Consider the following 15,193-nt stretch of genomic DNA (forward strand, 5'->3'; position numbering starts at 1 on the left):
ACCTTAAATTAATTGCTACATGCTTTCATGGCCAAAAAGCCAGACCATGCATGCACTCACAAAATTAATTTGTCACACTTGGTTAGGTAAGACTATAATTTTATATTTCCAAATTTCCCCTTCACGTGAATACGTACGACGGGCTTATCCTCTGTCTCTATAATTTATTACCGTAAGTCATTTTTTTATGATTATAATGTACAACTGCTACCCCTTACGCATAAGTGGACATGAAAAAAGAAGAAGAAGACAGAGAAAGAAAGGGGTAGAAATGGCAGACTATCACTATTTTTTTTTGGGTCCATGCAATTCAGTCGGTTTATTTTTGTGGGGTTGTAGTCAAAAGAGAGCGACTCGCTAATCAATTACAAGTGTAAAACCAGGCAAGTCTGTGCTGTATTTCCTGTATTTTAGTCATGAGATAAAACTTTGCTGTTAATGTTTACAATAGTTTTGTGCCAAATCTGACGTCTTTTTACGCATTTATTTGTAGAAAAGAAACCTACCTAACCTGCTCCAACCAACACATGGACGTGAGTAAATCCTAAATTCGTAGAATTGTTCATATTTATCAATGCACTTGAAGTTTTATGTTTGTATCTTCTTTTTTTAATATCGTTTGAATTCAGAAATCGTCGATACACTTATACACGTGAAAATTTGAGCTTGTGACATTTAAGTTCTCAAATACGCGTCTAGTAGAGTTGGCCTGCTCTGCTACCATTCATTCTAACTGTGTATTCCTTTTTACTTATTTTTTAATAACACAAATTTCTCTATAAAATTGCACCAATGAGCATTGAATTCATGACCAATCAAACAACAACAATAATATAAAGGGCCCTTATAATCTCGGGCCGACCTTTAACTCCAGGGACGGTCCCATGGCCCAGGTGAGTTTTTTTGTTGTCCCAATGGCCCATCAAATCGAGCTGATGCATGCCCAAATATGCTTGAATGATGCTGTTGGGCCTATGGTGTGGCCTGCCCATTTTCAAGAAACAGAATTTCAATACCAAGAGTATATTGTAACTTTCCATGAAACTCCATGGCCCTTGCCGAGAAATACTCTTGGACTAGGCATCATTGTGAAACATATGAGTTGGTCTACGTAAAAGTTTCAAGAAATTATGAGCACTACATTCCAAGAGTATATTGTAACTTTCCATGAAACTCCATGGCCCTTGCCAAGAAATACTCTTGGACTATAGGCATCATTGTGAAACATATGAGTTGGTCTCCGTAAAAGTTTCAAGAAATTATGAGCACTACATTCCAAGAGTATTTCGTAACTTTCCATGAAACTCCATGGCCCTTGCCAATAAATAATCTTGGACAGGGCATCATTGTCACTGATCCATTGATCCAAACACAAAAAAATTGAACTTTTCTTGACAATCTTGGGAGTAAAGCGAGAGAAAGAGAGGATGGGGGAAATGGAGAATCATGGTATCACAGTATTAGGGTCAAGTAGCAGTGAGGAAGATCAAGATGACCTGAAGAATTACGAAGAATCTGTAGCAGCTATGCGAAAGCGCCTAAACGAGCAGAGAGAAGAAATTCAGACAAGAAGAAGTGGTAGAAAAAGCCCGGTATGCATATATAGAGTTCCTCCCAGCCTCAATGGAATCAGTCCTACTCCAGAAACCATTGAGCCTGAAATGGTTTCCATTGGACCTTACCACCGCGGCAAGGACGAGTTACTCGAATTTGAAAGTTACAAATTGCAGTTTCTTAATTTGCTCCTTTCTCGAGAAACGAACGGAAGAAGGCATGATCTGCTGTCAGAATACTATAAAGCCATGAAAAAGTTGGAGGAGAGCACGAGAAGCTGCTATTCTGAGTCGATCCCCATGTCAAGCCCTGACTTTGTTGAAATGATGGTGCTTGATGGGTGCTTTATCATTGAGCTTTTTCGACGTATGAGTGCGGATGAAGATGATCACCCCATCTTAACAAGGCTATGGTTGATTCCAATTCTTACTAGAGACCTCCTCAAGCTTCAAAACCAACTCCCTTTCTTTGTCCTTGAAAAGCTTTTCGAGATCTCCAACTTCAGAACTGAGCATTCTCTAACCTTGCTTGCGCTTGAGTTCTTCAACCATACATTGCCTAGGCCTAGCGAAGTCCTGAAGAGGGCAAGCAAGCTTAGGGGGGCCAAGCACTTGCTTGACTTGTTTCACCTAAGCTTTCTTCCCCCAATTCCACATGAACCGCCACGGAAGAAGTCAATATTCCAACGTACATCAGATGTACTATCCGAAGCTACCTTCAAGACATTGATTTGGTTCTGTATGTTATTCATTTCCTCAACTCCACATGATGATCATGACGCTGATCAAAATTACCGCCCATCCTCGGAGTCAATCCAATGTACCACACAACTAAGACCCTCCGGGATCAAGTTTAGGCCACTCAAAGCTGCCGAGAGCTTCTTAGATATTAATTTCCGAAATGGGGTACTCCAAATCCCACCTATAACCATCAATGACCTCACCATTGCTGTCTTTATCAATTGTATGGCCTTTGAACGGTGCCATCAGTACACATCTCAGCTCTTCACCACTTATATTGCCTTCATGAGCTGTCTCATCAATTCGACTAGGGACGTCACGCTCCTTTGTGCAGATGGGATAATCACTAGCTTCTCGCAGAATGATCAGAACGTAGCTGAGCTGTTCACAAAGTTAGGGGAGAAAGTTGTGTTCAACATAAGAAAATGCTACCTCTCCACTCAATTCAGAGATGTGGAAGCCTATTACAGCAGCCATTGGGCTACCTTTATGCGAACCTATTTTAGCAAGCCATGGTCCTTCATCTCTGTTTTCTCTGCCTTCATCCTTCTTGTCCTCACTGGGGCCCAAACTGCTATGGCTATCTTGAGCTACATCAACAGAAGATCATGAATATATATATATATATATATATGATGGTGCAAGTTTCAGTGTTTCCCTAGATTTGAGCCTATTGAATGTTAGTTCCCTAGATTTGAGCCTCTTCAAATAAGTTCCTATTTCCCCTGTTCTTGCATAATTAGCAATTCATTCCCACATGATTTTCGATATTCATAACACAATTTCATTGAATTGTTTGGTTTGCTGTTGCCAACTATGACACTGAGGATGCAAATATTAAATCCCCCAATTAACCAGAGGAATTTGGATTTGAGTTTTTGGCTTCTTCCTTCACCTGATCATTGGTTTGTTGTTGTCATTCATCTGATCAGTGTTGGGGGAAAGAAGAAGAAGAACCTTGTCATCAATGAGACCCAAAAAAACTCCATGACGTTCATCAAATGAACCCATTATTACAAGTTAAACAATCATTTTCACTGAACACACACCTATAGCTCACTCTGTAACTCATTCAGGGTTGATTTGGGGAAGAAGAAGAAGAATGCCAGCAACAGGACTGGTCAGTTAGGGTGAGTTATTATGGATAATAGTTAAGCTTAGGCATAAGGTTGCCGGTGAAGGAGTTAAAGGCGGGCTCAGAACGATATGGATTGCTAGACCACTTTAGCATGGCTGATTTAAGGACAAGCCTAATCCAATCTGATTTTTTTTAATTTTTATTTCAATTGAAAATTAAAATATTATGAGACTGAACAACATGATAACTAGGATATGTGAGTTAGGCTAATTGACCAGGTCAATTTGATCGCCCATTGCACCGTTGCACCCTAGATCATTCCTCCTTCCTCTAGATAAGAGTAGTCCTCTTGAATACAAGAAAATTTTCTAACATTATCGGGTATAGACAATCATTCATCCATTTCTCTCGCTAATTGCGTAATAGTACAAATAAATATATAGTTGTACACCAAAAGTTGCATCTAAAAAATTTTCCCTTTAGCCAAAGGGGTATAGCTCAGTTAGTTGAGCTCTTCTACCTCCACCTATGTGGATAGAGGTTCGAAATCTCAGGCACCCATTGAATCAATATTTGTGTAAACCACCCTCCCCCAATCGTTTGTACTTATCTTTTTTAAAAAAAGTTTCCCTTGAATACCGAAGTTTGGATATTGGGCCACTTTGTAATTTATAAAATAATTGAAATGGACTAGTTTGTTTGCTTGTGGACTAGAAGTCCGCCAATACACCACAGAAAATATAAATGGGCCTACAGTTGCTTAAACCGGCCCGAACCCGAATCTTCAGCTACCATAGTCGGCTTAAAAACCCTAGCGGCTGTGCATAAAACCTCATATCGCAGACCTCCTTGGTTCATTTCGCGTTCGGCTGCATATACCCTTCTCCGTTCTCCACAGATCCAGAGCCTCTCAAGTACTTGCCCTCGCTCTTTCTCACTCTCTATCTGGGTCTTTGACTCTTATATCTATTGTTATTAATAATTTTGTGTTTTATAGGCAGAGATGAAGGTTGTTGCAGCATACTTGTTGGCTGTGTTGGGGGGCAATACCACCCCTTCTGCCGAAGATCTCAAGGACATCCTTGGCTCTGGTACTTTTGCTTTTCCTTTTCTATGTTTCATTTGCTCAATCTGTGAATAGACCTACTGCATCCAAGTTTGATAATGCCTCTTGATTTGTAAATCCCTTGTTTGTATTCAATTGGTCAACTCAATCCTCCATGAAAATGAATGTTTGGAGGTCACAAGGAATTTTGTCTTAGGGTGATGTTCTTTTCAGTGTTGAATCATGAAAATATGATTTCTTTTCCCATCTTGTGGTATAAAGTGGAGGTTCGACTTTAAAAGTTAGTCTTTGCTAGTCTTATTCATTTTCTGCAATAAGGACCTATAACCTAATATTCCATTGCTGCTAAAAAGGACCACTTGCAGCTAAGTTACAATACCCCTTTTCCCCAATTTTTCTGTTTGTCTGCGTATCGTCCTCCATATGCGACAGATTTTAGAGGAAGGCTATTTAATAACTATGTCTGAATTGTTGGTTCTTATGCATATGTTGTTCGTGTGTTCTAGTCTGGTTTCAGCATTTGATTTCATATGAGCTGGTGCATAGCTGCCTAGATGTTCATTTTTACTGTTCACTTGTTAAAGGCTCTTATCTTGCTCGCAGTTGGAGCTGAGACTGATGATGATAGGATTCAGCTTCTTCTTTCGGAAGTGAAGGGTAAGGACATTACAGAGCTTATTGCTTCTGGAAGGGAGAAGTTGGCCTCTGTACCATCTGGTGGTGGTGCTGTTGCAGTGGCTGCACCTGGTGCTGGTGCTGGTGCCGCTGCTCCTGCTGCAGCTGAGCCAAAGAAAGAAGAGAAGGTTGAGGAGAAAGAGGATACCGATGATGTAAGTTATTCTTGAGATTATCTCATCCAGTTCAGTATTTGTGCGTGTAAAAGGATATGGGTATTGCAGTACCATCTGTTAATGAGTGCTGATATCAATCCCCTTGCTCCTGCTAAGACATATTCATGTTTAAAGCTTCCATCAAATTCTGAGAGTCGGATATGTATGTGATTCTCTTGCTAGACAGCAACTGTTTGCATGTGAATAGGATCTTGGCAAATCAATAGATAGTAATATAATTTTCCTTTGTCTGAGCTTTGACTGTTGACACACTCGGGGGTGCATTTTCAGAGCAATGGTCAATATGCCCCATATTCAGATTAGTTAGCAAACACTCTTGGAGACATCGCATTTTGTTTGAAACATTTGATTTTAGTCTGATCTTATATTTCTTGCTTTTTCGTTGTTGCAGGATATGGGCTTCAGTCTCTTTGACTAGAGTGGTTGCAATGCTTACATCATGAAGGGACTGTTTTGTTATTTGAGTTGGATAGATTTTTTTTTCAATGGAGTGTATTGTTTTTGGATCGTAGCCAGTAGAAGACTTTATGACAATCGAAAATGTAGTAGATTATGCAATTATGGTGGCTTTGAATCCACTTTTCTATCAAAGTTCATTAATCTTTTGTCTTGACAGAGAATGACCTGCATCTTTTTATTCTTGCATTAGTCACATAATTCTATTCATGATACTTTATACTTATCAAATACTTCTGAAAATACCCCGACTTCTGATTTGTGTTCAGAGAAATGCATTTGCTGGCGGACCACTCTTGCAATTGGCGTTCTATTGCTAAGCTTATGCATATCAACGTCATAGCCGAAAAAGATACATTGAAGTAGGAATAGGGTATTTGTGTAGGGTTCTAGACTTCGGTACCTGAATTGATTTCTATATTTTATTGCCTTAAACTATTGTGAGGTAGGGTTCTGGACTTCAAAAGACATTCATCATAATATGGAATTCAGACTGCCTCTAGGGTTGTTTGAATACCAAAATTTGACGATCAGTGGCCCTTTACCTGAGTTATTCTGTGGGCTGGGACCTATAGGGTCTCCCCTCACCTGATCCATTCCAGGCTATTTGTCTCATGTCCTGACGCCCACTTGCACTCAACTACTGGAGATCGAGAGACGATGAAAGTCGGAAGACATAAAATTTGAAATGCTAGAAGAAAATTAAGAGAATGAAATTTGGTTGTAAAGAGTCTGCAAACGCAACTGATTTTATGTATACTTTCCATTGTCAACATTCTTTCAAGAGTTCTCAACCTCAACGGGTCAAAGATTCTGTGCAGAACTTGCCACAACAGCCTATTATTCCATGCAAAGCTCTAAAATGATCGAAATCCGATCAGTTTACAAAAACAAAACCAGACATTCAAAATTCAATCAGTTTTTGTCGACAATACCCCTATAGAGCATTGAGTAAAATGGATTTCAGAAAATCAGAAACATCTCGAAATGCTTTTGGCCTAATGTCTCGCACACATATGAGAATAACGATATGATTATTGACAATAAGCAAGTTACATCATCTCTTCACAATGATAAGAACAAGAATAAACTCTGTAAAGTGTCTGTGAACAATAAGATTTATGTAATTAATCCGAAATTACAACATCGAAACCACTCAAAGAAAACCAAGGTGAACTGTTTTTTAAAGCTATCTAGACCACCTCCAGCAACAACAAGCAGTTCATTTTATTTTGCCCCAAACATGAGGTTTAAATCTTACTAGCAAAAGAAAGACCTTCTTTCGCAAGCTGATCTAAACTGGCAACAGGAGGCTGGACCTTGGCAACTTTGGCAATAGCCTGGTTTTCTTCAGGACTGCCACCCTCCAGAAATGCTCCGACCACTTTCCCGTCTTTGATCCAGTATGTTCCAAACTTGGGTTTTGGTGAGGTAGGGTTATTGTCTCCGAAGAGCACGGTTTCACCCACATTGTCACCGTAGAATTGCCATGACAGATCAAAGGAACGAGAATAGAAGAAGGGAAGGTAGTCATACTCCTCAATTGTCTTCCCCTCCTCGCTTGCCTTGATGGCCTGCCAAAATCAAGACAACTATATAATTCCCAGATGACCGCCAACCCGAAAAAAGAAAAGGATGGATACCATCTGGCTTGGTTATTTTAACAACCCTATTGGCAGGGGAGACCATGCCCGATTTGACATAAAAGAATGACAGGGTGGGTTCTTAGTTGAAATAGTACAGAATTAAAGGGGGAGCTGCATACCTTTACAGCCTGCTCAGCAGATTTGCGTGCATGGTCAACATGCTCAACTCTTCTAATCTCATTGTACAACTTCAAAGGAAAAGTAGCCACATCACCCACGGCATATACATCAGGAACACTTGTTTTGAAGAATGCATCCGTCTGCAATCAACTTGCACAGGTTAAGACAAATTCCAAGCATCAAAATGAATATGTAAATATATGTGAGAGGGAGAAGGAATCAAGGGATTTCAGAAGTCGCTTAACCTTAATGCCACCTTTCTCTTCTTCAACTTGCCCCTTGAACAATGTTGTCAGGGGTCTCCCCCCAACACCAACAACAACAATGTCAGCTTCAAGCACAGTACCGTCCTTTAAGTGCACTTCCTTGACCTGCATTATGGGAGAATGTCACCATCCAGAAGCACAGTTTCATCAGAGCATCACTACCAAAATGGCAGGTGATTTGTGTATTTACCTCTCCATCTGAATTAGCAGTAAATCCAACCGCAACTGTTCCCTTGATGATTTTAATCCCTTTGTTTGCATAGTAACCCTCGTAGAAAGCAGCAATACCAGAAGTGAAAAGGCGAGGCACTACAAGAACAACAAAAGAAATTAGGGAAATGAGGCACATAGAATACAAAAAGTGTCCAATTTGATGTTTACATATATACACACAGACAACATACAAACAAGGCTTGGGGCAGTATTCACTTACTGCACCATGGTTCAGGGTAAACCATTTTAACATCTAAGTTGTTAATTCTTAAAGCTGCACCAAGCTCGAGACCAATGTACCCTCCTCCAACAATCACTGCTTTCCCATTCTTTTTGGATTTAATTGCTTCGTTGAGTTTATCAGCATCATCAATTTCTCTCAAATAGAAGATGTTTTTGGCCTCAGCTCCTTTGACACCAAAATCTGTCAATCTTATAACCTACAAAAACAGAAAACGGATTTAATTATGTATACAAAGTGGGCAGGTTATCCAAAGCAAGGCATCAAGAATTCCTCGGGTTGCTTACAGTTGATCCAGTGGAAACGACCAGAGTCTGATACTTGAAGGATTCCCCATTTCCACTGACAAGAGTCTTCCCAGCAAGATCGACTTTAACTATTTCAGTGCTAAGAATCAATTCTATCCCTGAAATTATAAATTAAGCTTCCATGAGATGAGAGTAATGCACTCTAAATGACCCAGAAAATGGATGATCAGGTAAAATAGGTAAAAACGAGTCCGGAACAAAAATGAGTAATAATGGATTTAACCGGCTCTAAAAACTTCAAGAAAGCTTTCAGACATTGTTCAATCATGATCAGCATATGGTGCTGTACTGTGCAGAAGATAAACGTACCATTCTCTTTGTACCACTCGGGAAGCAATCTCTCTCCTCCACTTCCAACACAAACATGAAACCCAGGAAGTCTAGCAGGAGCTGCAAGAACCAATCCCAACAGTAAGTTACAATCTCAGAGAATATGATGAACATAAAAAATGAGGTTGGTCTTCATCAATGTGCCAGTGTAAGTAAGAAGCTTGAGGTCATAAGACACACTGCATCTTTCTGTAAGCACTGGAAACCTGGGGCTAAAATAACAGCACTTACACTCGGGGAAGAGATAAGCCTTGCTGAGTGCAGGACGTTCGTATGGAGCTACCTGGGAGTAAAAAACTAATTACATGATAAAATTTAATTGACGTCTAACAGCCATTAAAGGGAAACAACTTCAAGGAGTAGCAATAATATGAAGAACAGAAAATATACAGTTAGCTAGCGAGCAACGAGCATTGAAATGAATAACGCAAGCAAATTATCTTAATCCAAGTTTAATGCAGTAAGATGTCAAAATAGAGTAAGCAGAAAGTCAGCAACACTCATGCATACTAGATGTCAAGACATTTTCCAGAACCCACAATTTTGATCTACTTTCCAAAAATTGACAATTAATCGCATAAAGCATCTCACAATCTTCAGTCAACTGGATACAAACACATGAAAGTCAACATGAAAAAGCATTAGAAAACATACCGCCTCTTTGGAAATGACTGCTAGTTCGCCTGGCTTAAGCCCTTGTTTGGCAAACTCCCGAGCTGCATATCCCTATAATATTTGAAAACAAGCATTAAAAGTGATCGAGCCTTCCACAATACTGCAAACAATTATCACAAAGCACAAACAACAATTTTTCAACACTTGATCATTATTACCAACTGATTTTATTTATCCTAATTACCACAATTCTACACTAAAACAACTACAACAGTCCAGTACAAAAAAATTCAAAATGAAAAATAAAAAACTAATATTCATATTAGATCTAGGCACACCTTCAAAATCCAAAGCTAAAAACTATGTAAAGTCACATCAACAGCGACAGAAAACTTCAGTATAAGTCGAATATACACATTTTGGTATAAATTCTTAATGAAATGCACAAAATGAATGAAATTTGATCAAACGGATGAGAATCGATCACATAAAAACTTACAGCTGAGACTCCACCGCCGAGGATCACGTACTTGAAGTTCTTCGCGGCCATTGATGGCTGATCGATCAGACAAAAAAGTGGATTTTGCTTCCTCTGTTTCGTTTTGGCTTTTGCTTCTCTTTTGCTGGTGAGAAGTGTGATAATGCGATGAGGTTTTGTGTGCTGCGTGATTGGTCAGCTATTTATAGGGCGACAATCGGGCTAACCGGACGGACCATTCTGATGTCCCTCGTGTAAACGGAATAGTTCCACGTGGCGAATCCTCTGCCGTTCATCTCTGCTGACTGTACAATCGCCACGACAACCGATCCGTTAACGAGAGCCCAAATTTTTTCTAGTTTCTAAATAAAATATAATGTTATTTTCTGAATTTACTTTTTTTAAGAAGTCTCCCAGTATAGCTATAGTTTGAGACTTCTTTCATAAGAACCACTAATACTCATAAGCGTTTTTATTAAAAGTATTTTTTTGTTAACCACACTTTTAATTTGTTCTGTCAAATCTAATTATAATCGATTTTAATTTTTCTAGAAACACTCTCAAACAAATTCAAATATTAGCTAGATACTTTGTGAGGTCCAGCGTTTGAAGCTCAAGCTTGTGAAAAACACCCCCTAAAGAGAGCTTTATCCATAAATAGGTCCCAACTCGGAGTGGTTGCATACTTTGCCACCATTTTCAGAACAAATCCGAATATTCCAAATATATATATATTTTATATGTGACTATATTAAGTAACAGATTAATTTAGTTGAAGAATAGTATGCGATAATAAATTTCTCATTTTTTTTGAAATAAAAATATATATAATTTTATTAGATCAATAAAAAATAAAGAGTACAAGAACACTAACATGTAGTATGAACACAATTTGATCCGAGGTTGTTGGAAATGGAAATCCCTCGATCATGGTCATTTTCCATTGGCTTGCTAAAAAAAATGTATTTTTTTAATTGTTTTGATGTGGAAAATGGAAAATGTATAGTGCCCAGAAGAAGCACAGGTTCATGTACAGTGCTACATGTTTGGCAACTTACAATTGTCCTAATTTACGGGAATATATAGCAACGCCAAAAAAAAAAAAAAAAAAAACTCTATTTGTACATCGATAGAGCAAAAAAACAGATTTGCGACCGGCACATAGCGGCTAGAAAACGGTCTATTTTTCTGGAACGAAAGCGTTGACGTCAGCAGTGATGATAATGATCATTATCTTTGTTAATAGTAATCAAGGATAAATTATCTGATCTTAATGCTGCAAAGAGGTCAACCAAAATATTTGATAGCACAACAAACAAAAGAAAAGGGACCCACTTCTATTTACCATCCACGGTCTTCCTTTGTACCCAGTGCAGAATTTTGTTTTCTTCCTGAATAAACCATAAACAAAAATATATTTTTAAAATTTTATCTTTTTGAGACTTTTTTAATATTGAATTCCTCATATCGACTTTTTTTATAATTATAATAATTTGTCATAGCTACTTTTCTCTTTAGGGCATGTTTACGTATCAGTAATGGGTATGAGAGGAAAGGGAATGATTTCCATTCCTGACTTCCCCTGCGTTTACTTGCAATCAGGAATGAAAAAATAAGTGGGCCCCACCTCAAAATCCGTAATCACATTCCCTCAAAACTAGGTATCAGATCGACTAGGGGGGACTAGTCGATACGATTCCCATTCCTGCTTTCTCTTATTAACTTCCAAAAATACCCTTACCACTTTACTATAATTCCAAAATAACTCAAACCCTAAAAAAAATAAAAATACACGCCAGAAGGAGTTCAAACAACTCAAACCCTTAACGTTACAACACAGCCTCCCTGGAGCAGCAGAAACTATGTAAGTCACTCCATCTATCTATCTATCCACCTTTTTCTTTTTCTTCTATCTTCTATCTTCACATTCATCGCAAAACAAAGTATGATCATGGATAAATAAATTGATGATATTGTCATAGTTAACCATGTTGGTAGTATATGAATGAAGAGAGATGGCGTTGGGTTTGGAAAATCTTATAGCTGGTGCAGAATGTATTTTGTCAAAGTGGAATGTCATTATCTTCTGTTTATGAATTTCTTAGTGTTACTATTCTAAGACTTGCAGTTTGTTTAGGTAATTACTACAAAGTGATTGCTGCCGTTTGGAGTTCCAATTGCAGCGTCAGTTTTTGTCTAAAGCTTAATATTCCAAGGAATTTCTTCATGTTTTTACTTGTGATTTAACAAGATTTTATTGTTTTGTAGTTAGGCTAGTTTGCATTTAATTTTGAATTTTGGTGTAGGGCTTTCAACTAGTAAACCATTTGAGGTATTATTGACAATCGTATGAAATGTACTTTGACCATTTCCTCAACTAATGGGGGTTGATGATTCCCTTAACTTGTGGGGGTTATCGTCCTAAGAACCTTTTATTAATTATTATTATTTTGTCAAAGTGGAATGTCATTATCTTCTGTTTATGAATTTCTTAGTGTTACTATTCTAAGACTTGCAGTTTGTTTAGGTAATTACTACAAAGTGATTGCTGCCGTTTGGAGTTCCAATCAATGGATATGTGAAAGATAAATATTTATTGGAGTTTATTTTGTGAATTTTATTTGCTTATGTTAGTTTTGGATGTGCTCTTTGCAACTGCTTAGCCCTTAGGTGACTTCTTTTGTGAATTTTATCTCACTTGATCAAAGATTTCTTAGCCAGGTTAGCTTGTCTAGCTTTTGGTTCAGAATAAATTGCTGATAATTTTCTTTGATAACGGATTCCCTCTTACTGATTAATTCAAAACCCCTTTTCCTATAGCTGTTGGTTTTGGGTGAATTTTATATATGTGATGTGGTGAAAATGTGTAGGGCATTTTAGTAATCAAATTAATTTGGATTCTGATTCATGAAAATTAGTAAACAATAACAATGGGAATCAACCCCATTCCTTTACTAATTTCGTATGTTTAGTAAACAGCTTAATGGGAATGATTCTTCCCATACCGATTCAGTAGTTCCCCGATTCCTAAATTATCTGATTCCTTACTTTCTCCATTACTGATACGTAAACATGCCCTTAGTGATATCCTCTCGTAGCGACATTAGCATAGCACTTTTACCAAAACAAAGCAAAAGGCAGCCCAGTCTTCAATTAATGCCCACAGCATTAAAAGGATAGATCGGGTAAGAATGGGCCCATTTACTAGAACCAATTCAGAAGCAACAATTGCATGATTTGCTGTCAACGTGACATCAACGATTCATTTAAATACTCAAAAAATTAGAAAAACACCTTCAGAAGTTTTTTTATATATAAATACCTTGCTATGTTCTTTATTTCTCACACTAAAACTCTATACAAATTTTTCTTCTCATATCTCATATAAATAGTGTTTTCCTTTATTTGCCATGGCAATAGAAAAGAAAGCAAAATTAAAAAGAGTAGGGCATACACTATTCACGTGAATAGTGTATGTCCTAACTTGCCCTTTGTCATGGCACAATAGATGGAAGTGCTCTTAGAGCTTAAATATTTTGGTATCAAGTTTTTCTATTAATAATAAAAAAAAAGTCCCACAGCAACATTTAATGGTTCTCCAAATTAAATGTTTATTTGTATTATTTATTAAAATATGTTTGTATGGGAAAATATTTTCTTATTATTGTCAAAATTCTTTTTTTTTTTCCTCCAAAGTTAGGAAGAGGGAGGGTTATTCACACACATGAGTGCCATGAGGGCTTGAACCTCAAGATCACTTGGAAGCACACCAAAATTATGGTCAATCCAACTAACATTCCATTGGTAAAGTTAGAATCCGTTGTCACCATTCTTTTAACAATACATGAAAACATAAGAACAAGAAAAATGAAGAGTGGATCTACACTTGGGCTGGAGCCACTCCAACCCTGTCTTGATTTTTTAAAATAGGCTTAGAGGTGCAACCCCACTTTGGTAATTTAGAAACCAGCCCAACCCTCTGTCTAGAAGTCAGCCCATCCCTTTGTCCAAAATAAGTCCACCCTCTTGGCCTCTCTTATATTCTAAGCTACAAATGTAGCTTCCAAATAGCAATTCTTTTCAAAATCTCAGTTGATATTTGAATTTTAGATTTTAATCCAAACGACCTAAAAAATTCATACAAATCTTAAATTGATCTTAATACCTTTAACTTTGCAAGAAGTTTATAACTCAAGTGGTTATATAAGAGTAGTTATTCGTACATCATAACTTTTATCTTCGATTTCCCTATGTTGAAGAGTTACAATAAGGGGGTTCAATTTAACAGTTCAATAATAACTTTGCACTGAATCGAACAGTTATTAAGGATCCCCTCATTATGACCTCTCACAAAAACCCCTCCTTTTTTTTGGTAACTAAAAACCACTCATTCTAGCCTCTCTGCAAAACTCGTATCAACCGAAAAAAAAAAAATGGAAGGTACCTTGGGCTTTGGTTTAAGCCGATTGGATCTATGAACTTTGAGTTGAGCCCAATTATACTGTTACTTGTCCATTCAAATGCGTTAATTCAGGTTGGGATCAGGTGACCTAAATTCATAAAACTAGTACCATTTAAAATGGTAATGAATTTGGTTGAGGGGCTGCCCTATTTTGCCCCATATTTAAGAATCACGTTGTTTTCACACCGATAAAAAAAACAAAAACAAATCTTAAAAAGTCACATTTTTCACATTGAAAATTTCATCTCACATTATTTTGGAAACATCTCTTTCCGTTAATAAAAGGGAAGAATATTCTTGAATTCCAATAATATAGTTAATAATAATATAATAGACAGTCAAATCTTGAGAAAATAAGAACTCCCATAATGGACCTCAACCATGCATTAAAATTTTATTTTATTTTAATTTTTTTAATGTATTGTCTATAAAGTGCTAGGCAACTCTTGGCTCAAAACAATATTCATTGACCAAAATAGTCAACATCAGTGTACTATGAATCATAGCTATAGGATATTTAACTAGTAGCTGGTCTCACCCCAGCAAAACAATTCAAAGAACCAAAGGATATTCAAGAAGAAAAAAAGCAAAAGGGTACAAAGCAAATCATTATCTTGAGGCAACTCCATCTGCCTTGTACAAGTTAGAAGGCTGCTTTCAACATAATTTTCATTCAAAGCTTTGATCCCAAAGTAAAGTTTGTGTGACCCCCTCCCTGCATAAAATAAGCCAAAAAAAAGAAAGAAAAGAAGTTTGATGGCCATTGCCT

General features: G+C 37.4%; 3 protein-coding genes across 6 annotated transcripts; 2 read left to right on the top strand and 1 right to left on the bottom strand.

Annotated features, from left to right (window-relative positions):
* LOC18769025 (UPF0481 protein At3g47200) lies at positions 1,347 to 3,080 on the top strand. The gene has a single exon (XM_007203887.2). The coding sequence runs from the start codon at positions 1,428 to 1,430 to the stop codon at positions 2,904 to 2,906; it is 1,479 nt and encodes a 492-aa protein (XP_007203949.2). The 5' UTR covers positions 1,347 to 1,427; the 3' UTR covers positions 2,907 to 3,080.
* Positions 4,166 to 5,909, top strand: LOC18770977 (60S acidic ribosomal protein P2B). Of its 4 annotated transcripts, none has more exons than XM_020569292.1 (4): positions 4,166 to 4,286; positions 4,374 to 4,463; positions 5,042 to 5,268; positions 5,681 to 5,909. In XM_020569292.1, the coding sequence occupies exons 2-4, from the start codon at positions 4,376 to 4,378 to the stop codon at positions 5,705 to 5,707; spliced, it is 342 nt and encodes a 113-aa protein (XP_020424881.1). In that variant the 5' UTR covers positions 4,166 to 4,286; positions 4,374 to 4,375; the 3' UTR covers positions 5,708 to 5,909. The 4 variants fall into 4 exon arrangements, with proteins under 4 accessions (XP_020424881.1, XP_020424880.1, XP_020424878.1 ...); XM_020569291.1 differs by having other exon boundaries at positions 4,178 to 4,286; positions 4,370 to 4,463; XM_020569289.1 differs by lacking the exon at positions 5,681 to 5,909 and adding an exon at positions 5,322 to 5,522 and having other exon boundaries at positions 4,178 to 4,286; positions 4,370 to 4,463.
* Positions 6,761 to 10,360, bottom strand: LOC18769754 (monodehydroascorbate reductase). The gene is made up of 10 exons (XM_007202010.2): positions 9,984 to 10,360; positions 9,524 to 9,595; positions 9,101 to 9,152; positions 8,849 to 8,929; positions 8,519 to 8,637; positions 8,211 to 8,430; positions 7,968 to 8,086; positions 7,757 to 7,882; positions 7,511 to 7,651; positions 6,761 to 7,319 (listed from the first exon to the last, which is right to left on the bottom strand). The coding sequence occupies exons 1-10, from the start codon at positions 10,032 to 10,034 to the stop codon at positions 6,996 to 6,998; spliced, it is 1,305 nt and encodes a 434-aa protein (XP_007202072.1). The 5' UTR covers positions 10,035 to 10,360; the 3' UTR covers positions 6,761 to 6,995.

The sequence above is a fragment of the Prunus persica genome, chromosome G7, assembly GCF_000346465.2.
Source record: "Prunus persica cultivar Lovell chromosome G7, Prunus_persica_NCBIv2, whole genome shotgun sequence".
NCBI classification, from domain to species: domain Eukaryota; kingdom Viridiplantae; phylum Streptophyta; class Magnoliopsida; order Rosales; family Rosaceae; genus Prunus; species Prunus persica.

Bases quoted from the DNA above. Each gene is read 5' to 3' on its own strand.
- LOC18769025 (XM_007203887.2), top strand. From the start codon at position 1,428: ATGGGGGAAATGGAGAATCATGGTATCACAGTATTAGGGTCAAGTAGC.
- LOC18770977 (XM_020569289.1), top strand. From the start codon at position 4,376: ATGAAGGTTGTTGCAGCATACTTGTTGGCTGTGTTGGGGGGCAATACC. The intron at 4,464-5,041 runs GTACTTTTGCTT...TCTTGCTCGCAG, and splicing joins CAAGGACATCCTTGGCTCTG to TTGGAGCTGAGACTGATGAT. The intron at 5,269-5,321 runs GTAAGTTATTCT...TGCGTGTAAAAG, and splicing joins AGAAAGAGGATACCGATGAT to GATATGGGTATTGCAGTACC.
- LOC18769754 (XM_007202010.2), bottom strand. From the start codon at position 10,034: ATGGCCGCGAAGAACTTCAAGTACGTGATCCTCGGCGGTGGAGTCTCA. The intron at 8,638-8,848 runs GTACGTTTATCT...TTATAATTTCAG, and splicing joins CGAGTGGTACAAAGAGAATG to GGATAGAATTGATTCTTAGC. The intron at 7,652-7,756 runs GTTAAGCGACTT...AGTTGATTGCAG, and splicing joins AAGAGAAAGGTGGCATTAAG to ACGGATGCATTCTTCAAAAC.